The 8,963-nt window shown below is 36.1% G+C and overlaps 1 protein-coding gene across 1 annotated transcript in view; it reads left to right on the forward strand.

The window, feature by feature from the left end:
- LOC108520480 (girdin-like) overlaps window positions 1–8,963 on the forward strand; it is a 60,134-nt gene that overhangs the window by 42,415 nt on the left and 8,756 nt on the right. Inside the window, exon 6 of the mRNA XM_017859890.1 lies at window positions 8,083–8,208. Within this exon, the coding sequence (XP_017715379.1) occupies window positions 8,083–8,208 (126 nt within the window). The remainder of the gene's footprint in view (window positions 1–8,082; window positions 8,209–8,963) is intronic.

Below are 8,963 nucleotides of genomic sequence, written 5' to 3' on the forward strand. Positions count from 1 at the left end.
TACCTCGCCCGGCTAGTTTTTTTGTCTATTTTAGTAGAGACGGGGTTTCACCGTGTTAGCCAGGATGGTCTCGATCTCCTGACCTCATGATCCACCCGTCTCAGCCTCCCAAAGTGCTGGGATTACAGGCTTGAGCCACCGCGCCCAGCCCTGATATATATATTTTCTCATAATATCTTCTTTCAGGTCAGGAGATTGGGTAGGGTGATATTTAAGTTATTATCCAAATTGGGACACTTGCGAAAATCAAAGAAGGTACTGTTAATAATTATAGTGGGCTAGGCATGGTGGCTCACACCTGTAATCCCAGCACTTTGAGAGGCTAAAATGGGAGGATCACTTGAGGCCAGGAGTTTGAGACCAGTTTGGGCAACATAATGAAATCCCATTTCTGTTTTAAATACATGTAGTAATTACAGTGGAATGACATGTGTAAACTGGGACTGTCCCAGGCAAACCAGGATGGTTGCTCTAAGTTTAAATTTAGGTCATATTGCTAGTAGGCCAAAGAACTGAGAGTCAACTCTGCTCTGGACTTCAAAATCTATTATACTATGTTAGTTTTTCATTTCAGCCATTTTTTGGATGAATTATTATAGTGTCATTCTAAACTGTCTTCTTTGTGAAATGAGATTATTTATAAACAAATAATATGATAACTAGTAATTTTTTTACATACGTACAACAGAAATTATATGTCACAGAGAGTGTTGGCTTTTAGAGCTGACTGCTTGGAAGCAATAATCTTACATAATGTATGTTATTAAAATTTCATGCTGTGTAATGTACAGGTGTTTACTTCACAACTGATTAAATATTAAGTTGAATATGGTGTTTGTAGTCTTCTAATTTGCTCATCAGATTTTGAGTCAGAAGCACAACTCTTATTTACAGCCTTTATGTACTATATTTGCTTTAAAAAATACCTTGTGTTGGTGAATGTTGTGTAAATTTAGATTACATAACAATAGCATAAATATGGTTTTTATTGCTGGTTACTGCTTGGTTGTTATTGCTGATTACTAAAATTGACAGTAGGAATGGAGCAGAACCAAGGACCTTTTTTTGAGACAGGGTCTCACTCTGTCACTCAGGCAGGAGTATAGTGACATGATCATGACTCTCACTGCAGCCTTGACCTCCAGGGTTCAAATGATCTTCCCGTTTCAGGCTCCCAAGCAGCTGGAACTACAGACATGTGCCGTCATGCCTGGCTAATTTTTTTTTTTTTTTTTTTAAGAACTAGGGTCTCACTGTGTTGCCAAGGCTCGTCTCAAACTCTTGTCCTCAAGTGATCTTCCTGCCTCGGCCTCACAAAGTCCTGGGATTACAGGCATGAGCCACCCTGCCTGGCCCCAAAGGGTAAATTTATCTGAAAATAAAGAAAAACTAATTATACTCAAGTTAATTCTTTTTTTTTTTTTTTGAGATGGAGTTTCATTCTTTTTGTACAATGGTATTATCTTGGCTCACTGCAACCTCCGCCTCCCGGGTTCAAGTGATTGTCCTGCCTCAGCCTCCTTAGTAGCTGGGATTACAGGCGTGCACCACCACACCTGGCTAATTTTTTATTTTTAGTAGAGACAGGGTTTCACCATGTTGGCCAGGCTGGTCTCGAACTCCTGACCTCAGGTGATCCGCCCACCTCAGCCTCCCAATGTGCTGGGATTACAGGCTTGAGCCATCGTGCCCGGCCTAATTTTTTTCATATTAAAAGAGAATAAGTTTTATCAACTGGAGAAAACAAAGCAAAGGCTCAAGGAGACTGTCATTCTAACCTATTTTAACATCATTCAAGGCTTTTTTAGAAATGAGGAGATGGAAAGGGTGTCAGACCTTGGTCTTTGATGTGATATCAGCTTGTCAAGAAACTTGGAGACCCATCTTTTTATATATTTGATGTCCATGTAGTCATAGCAGAATTATGTTTTACTTGAGAGCCCTTAAGACTTGCATCTATTTTGGTGCCAGAATGACTTACCTCCCAAGAAAGGAGGAAAGATCCAATTTTGAAAAATGTTGTTATCATTCTGTATTTTAAAATGTTAGTGACCTAAAATTTTTTTTTTTTTAATGCTTATGGGTGCTATAGTAAAGGACAGGGACAGGGATTTTAGAAAAAAGATGTAAAGCTCAAAGAGTTTGAATTTTAGAGAAGACAGAGTAAACAGTACGAATTTGACGTAATAATTACCATAATGTAATATACATTGGTACATAGAAGAAGTATTTTCTTAAGTTTACTTGTAGTATTAGGAAAGCCCTCTGACAAGGTAGTATTTGAAATGAGAGCAAAGATGTTGAGAAAACAGCCTATTCAGGGAACATAAAGTGTGGTTGGGCCAGGGGTGGTGGTGGGTGGATCACTTGAAGTCAGGCGTTCAAGACCAGTCTGACTACATGGTGAAACGTTGTCTCTGCTAAAAGAAAAATACAAAAAATTAACCGGGCATAGTGGCTTGTGCTTGTAGTCCCAGCTACACAGGAGGCTGAGACAGGAGAATTGTTTGAACCTGGGAGATGGAGGTTGCAATGAGCCGAGGTGGCTTCACTGCACTCTAGCCTGGGCGACAGAGCAAGGCTTCATCTCAAAAAAAAAAAAAATGTGATTGAAATGTAGGATTTATGGAGATGAATGGCAAGATATTAGACTGGAGAGTTTACATGAATTGAGTTACGAAGGATTGGGTTTGCCACTTTAAGATAGAGTTCAGATTTCAGGCCAGATGCGGTGGCTCACATCTGTAATCCCAGCACCTGGGAGGCTGGAACAGTGGATCACCTGAGGTCAGGAGTTCCAGACCAGCCTGACTGACATGGCAAAACCCTGTCTCTACTAAAAATACAAAAATTAGCCAGATGTGGTAGCGGGCACCTGTAGTCCCAGCTACTCGGGAGGCTGAGGTAGGAGAATTGCTTGAACCCGGCAGGCGGAGGTTGCAGTGAGCCAAGATCGTGCCACTGAACTCCAACCTGGGTGACAGAGCAAGACTCCATCTCAAAAAAAAAAAAACAAAAAAAATTATTCTGTAGGTGTTTTGGAGTCACTACTACTAATAATATAAAGTGTGTAACCAAAATCTGTCAGCCTTCACCATGACCATATAAACAATTAGAAGTCTTTGTTGATACTTAATAGCCAGACTGTGCTTCTGGACAAGAAGCTATTGAGTAAACCAATCAGCCAACAAGTATTGTTGGAATACTTTGTAAAATGTCCTCTCTATTACAGAAATTTTGTTCATCTTGTAGTTGGACAGATTAAAATTCTGATGATTAGTACAATATGTAAATAGCATGTTTTCCCACATCTAGGTCAATCAATTTTATCTGTTACAATTGTTATTTGTAGGTAGAAATAGCAAGGTAAAATTTGCTGATATGATACTAGAGTTTAGGAAATCAGTGGACCACAGGTTTCAAGAGATACTATATGAATGGAAAGAAATAGGGCTGGGTGCAGTGGGTCATGCCTGTAATCCTAGCACTATGGAAGGTCGAGGTGGGAGGATTGCTTGAGCCCAGGAGTTTCAGAGCAACCTGGGCAACACAAGGAGACTCTATCTGTACAAAAAAAAGAAAAAAGAAAGAAAAGAAAAAAAATTTAAGTTAAAGAGGGAGAGAGAGGAGGGAGAGAGAAATAAGCATTGGGAAATTGAAAAATATTTTCTTCTTTTGAAGAAAAAAATGAATTTCTTAAGAGGAAGCAACATTCAAAAATGGTAAAGTTAACCACCATCCAAAGATCTTACCTGACAAAATATATTACAACTTTTAATCCTTGATTATATGTAAGTAAAAGCCACAGAAATAACTTTAAATATGAAGAAAACCGTCCAAGGCCAGGGCTTGAGTATTTTTGTTATTGACTGTCCAACTCAGTCAGGTTCCTCCAGAATCTTTTTCAATGGGTAATGCAAGTCTTCTGAACCAGTTCTGAGCATCACCTAGAATTTTCACACATCCGTGACTCTTCCTCCTAGCCCTGAAGTAGTTGAGAGAGTTCTAGGTGAAACCATCCTATGCAGAAGAAAAATTTTTGCAGTGTTTTGTTTGGAAATTTCTTTGTTCTAAGACTATGTGAAATTCACCCTTTTTAGGAGAACTTAAAACCTATCAGTGCAGGCTGCTTAGTATCCAGAAATATTACTTATTTTGGACTTTGGCCAGATTGGGTAGTGCTGAAAGTAACTGAGTGTCAAGTGTGGTTGGAATTAAAAGTTTGACCCTTTTATGTACCCTCAGAGGGAATCAAAGATTAGTATTTGATTCGGAAAACCAGTTTTGAACTTGGTCAGTTTGACGGCTACAATCTGTTGTTTTCTTATCACTGATCTGTAAAGCATCTTAAAAGTTAGCATTTTAGAACTTTATCATATCACTTTTTAAGGAAATAAAACAAATTTCTGCTTGGTTCAGTGATGCGTCTTTAGTCTCAGCTACTTGGGAGGATCACTTGAGGCCAGGAGTTCAGGGCAGCTGTATGCTATGATCATGCCTGTGAATAACCACTGTGCTCCAGCCTGGTAACGTAGCAAGACCCAGTCTCTTAAGAAAAACAAAAATGGAAATAAAACAATTTCTAGCAAGGCATTTGTTTTCTGAGAATATTTAAAATACAAATATAGCTCAAAGAGGGAGACTTTTGTTGATACGAGTATTGTTTTCAAATACGTAATTGGAAATTTACAGTTTTAACAATTTTTGAAATATATAGTTCATTGGTATTCTGATTGCTGTACATTCACATTATTGTGTAACCATTACCACCATCCATCTGAAGAACTTTTCTCATCTTCCAAAACTAAAACTCTGTACCCATTAAATAATGACTCCCTTTGTTACCAGCCCTTGGTAACCACCATTTTACTTTATGTCTCTGTGAATTCGATTGCTCTAGGTACCTCATACAAATGGAATCATACGGTATTTGTCCTTTTGATGGGCTTATTTCACTTAGCATAATGTCTTTAAGGTTTTTTCATGCTATAGCATGTGTCAGTTTCCTTCCTTATTAAGGCTGAGTAATATTCCATTGTTTGTATATACCAAATTTTGTTCATCCATTCATCATTGATGAACACTTGAGTTGCCTCCATTTTTTGGCCTTTGTAAACAATGTTGCTATGAACATGAGTGTACAAATGTCTGTTCGAAGCCCTGCTTATTGCTCTTTGGTAGAACTATGATTTGTTTAGACCTATATTATCAGTTTTCTTATTTAAAACACTGTAATGTGCTCCTTGTTTTATTATTTTCTTGTTCAATATCTTGTTTTGGGTGCCATTTCCTCTATTTTAGTATAGTTTTTCCACATAAATCTGTCTTCTTTCTTTAAGATCATAGAGCGGGTATTGAAAATATGAGGAATTTGAGGAATAATGTATTAAGGGCTCACGCTCTCTGGTAGAAGATATACAACTTTAGGGTTTATGCATTTCGCTCTCCCACCCACCTCCCACCCTAATCACTTTTTTGCTTTTTTGCTATGTCCCAGTTTCCACATCATATTCTTGTGTGTGTTTGTGTGTGTGTGTGTGCGCGTGCATGTGTGTGTGTGAGAGAGAGAGAGAGAGTCTTACTCTGTTGCCCAGGCTGGAGTGTAGTGGCGCGATCTTGGCTCACTACAACCTCCGGCTCACTTGAACCTCCTGGGTTCAAGCAATTCTTCTGCCGTACCCTCCCAAGTAGCTGGGATTACAGGCGCCTGCCGCCACGCCTGTTTAATTTTTTGTATTTTTAGTAGAGACAGGGTTTCACCATGTTGACCAGGCTGGTCTTGAACTCCTGACCTTAGGTGATCCAGCTGCCTTGGCCTCCCAAAGTGTTGTGATTACAGGCGTGAGCCACCATGCCTGGCCTCCATACCATATTCTTAGAATATCATACTAATCTACTGGCTTAGTAATCAGTTACTATAATACAATTGTTTAACTCAGAGTTAAACAATTAATTTTAGTGCCCATGATAGTTTAAGAACTTCACATAAAGATAAGAGAGCTTAATTTTAATTGGAAAAAACAATTTGCTGATATTATTTAGTCTTCACAGCTGGTATTAAGCTATATATCTGTTTTTAACACCAGACTTTCTCATGCTGTAGACCTGGGCTATTCAATACAGTAGCCACTAGCCACATGTGGCTATTTGAATTAAAATTAATTACAATTAAATTAAACTTTCAGTTTCTCAGTTGCACTAGCTACATGTCGGGTACTCAATAGCTGCATATAGCTAATGATCACCATATTTATTGGGCAGCTCTGATACAGAAATTTGATCTGATTATTCAACTTCAAAGTTTGAGTCTTTTATTCTTTTTTCCAGCTTGACAGTCTTTCTCTTTTCTATCCTTCAAAAGCCTATGAAATTTATTCTCTATCTTTAGGGAAGCCTAAGCTGTTTATAAAACATTTTGAGAATGCTTAACTTTTAAGAGTTAAATTAAGGTGTGAGATTTAGTAGAAATTGTGTGTGTTACAAGGGTAAAGGAAAAATTTTCATTGATTTGTGTTGAGATTGTGCTAAAGGATGAGTTCCTAAAGATAATACAAGTAAAATACAAGTGGCTGTGGCTTAGAAAAGGAAAGTGTATCTATTTAGTCTAAACTGAAGGCAGAGAAAGATACCGCAGTTGAATTAAGGGACCCTGGTGAGTCATAGTCAATACCTTTGATAATAATCATGCTGTTTTGTGTTCTGATAGGCTCAGAAACTGCATAGGTCAGCAATTTTGCTAGTGTTAAATTTTAAAATTGATGTTACTATACCTGAAATGTTAATTATTTTATATATGCTACGAATTTATTATTAGAACGTAATTCTTAATTGTTCTTACAAGGCCTGTCAAGTATTATTTGCTAGACAAAAATTCTTGTGTTTAAACCCACTAATTTGTATTCCATCCACCCAAAACTCTGACTTCCTAATCACAACTAGGAATTATACATTTCTGGTAATTTAGTTTTAACCATTTTGTTATCCTAATCATTCTGTGTTTACAAGATATAGAACTTTCTGCATTGATGGAAGTGTGTTTAAATTGTATAGTAGTAGAAAATAGAGCATTACAATTTGATAAAATAAACATGTAAAGCATAAATCAGAGCCTTATAAGTTTCATGATCAAAGAGGTAGTTTTTAATTTTGTGACTATATTGTCCTCCCTAGTAGTTCAGTAATTGGTCCAGGAGATGCATCTAAGTGAAACAAGGCAGTGCTATTTTGTAGGCACCTCTCATTTGTTAGCTGTAAGAATACAGTGATACTAGCAGTTGGTTTGCAGCATTAGAGATGTAGGTGAAGGCAGAGATTAAAATGCATGTTAAATTGTTAATGCTGACTGGAAAGAAAAAGATTGTTTTACATTTTAATATTTGTAATTTATATAAAGTTTTCTAAAAGTTACACAGTAAAGAATTACCCCCTTTATTCCATTTGGTTACATGTGTACTCGTATATATATTTTTAAATTTTGCCCCGGTAACTTTGCTATGTTAGAAACAAATCAAATATTTATTAGATTACATTATAAATGTTGAACTGGGCCACAAAAGTGGATTTCTTTTATTAAGATTGATAAAATGAAGATGTGAGAATGAATTGTAAGCTTGAAGTAAAAATTGCTTAAATTTTTTTTCCAAGAAGAAAGGCTGTGTTGTTTGGTGATAGTTGGGGACTGACTGAGCATTTTGGCTGTATTCCGAATTCTGCCACTGACTCACTGTGTTTTTTGGCAAGTACCTAACTTATCCTCACTGAAACAAGTTCTTGATTCTTTACTTCTCTGTGTGTAAAGTTAGCATAATAATATTGTGCTAACCTCAGATGGGTTGTGTAATGGTTTCCCACTTTAGAACTTTCCAGCATAAAAATAGTATGGATTTTCAGTGCCTTGCTTTTTAAAATAATTATTTCTAAGTTGTTGTTTATTAGGTAAGTATGTTAGACAATTTAAATGCAAAACAAAACTTTTACTGTACTTTTCAAAATATAGCAAACCTCATAAATTTTAGTTATATACAACATTTTAAGGACCGTACCCTATAAAGTATGAATAACTATTTTATTCATTTATTTTAGTGTCAGAAAAAAGAAGAATTTATTGAAAGAATTCAAGGTTTAGATTTTGATACAAAAGCAGCAGTTGCTGCACATATTCAAGAGGTAATATATACAATTTTATGTGCTATTTATGAAGCTTGTGGTGTATTTATTTATCTATCTCCTAAAGTACCTAAAAGTAATATAATAAGCAAGAACAAATCAAGACCAAATATAGATGAACCCTGCTTTTATACAAATTGTCTTCTCTTTAGAGATAGTTCCTTAAGTTTGGCACAGTGTTAACTACAAATATACTGTTGCCCTTATTCTATAGTGACATAGGCAGAAAGTGTTAAAAAGTCATAGTATACGCAAGAACAAATCAAGATCAAATAGATATGGAGCCTGCTTTTATACAAATTGTCTTGTCTTTAGAGATAGTTCCTTACACATGGCACAGTGTTAACTATAAATATACTGTTGCCTTTATTCTATAGTGACATGGGCAGAAAGTGTTATTTGAGGAATGAGGTATATGTCTTTGTTAGAATGGATTACAAAGCAGTAAATGGAAACAGCAGAAAGTGGAACACTGCTTGTAATTCAAAGCGATAGTGAGGTAAGATGACAAGCTTAGTATTGTCATTCTAGTGATTTTCTTTTGAATGAATAGACAGCATAATTTTTATTAAAGATATTACTTGAATTATAAACACATTAATGATTTGTAGCATTCATATAAAAACTTAAGTCTTGGGCATATTGTGCAGTGTCAAATAATTGAAATTAAAATTTGTTAAGATTCATTTTAAAAGCTGTTTCTGTATCTGTCTATTCTTGGGCTTTTAATCTTATAAAGACACTTTAGAATTAGAGTATGTTAAATTTACATGTTGATTAGAAAAGGGAAAAGAAAA

The sequence above is a fragment of the Rhinopithecus bieti genome, unplaced genomic scaffold, assembly GCF_001698545.2.
Source record: "Rhinopithecus bieti isolate Rb0 unplaced genomic scaffold, ASM169854v2 scaffold_52849, whole genome shotgun sequence".
Lineage (NCBI taxonomy): Eukaryota > Metazoa > Chordata > Mammalia > Primates > Cercopithecidae > Rhinopithecus > Rhinopithecus bieti.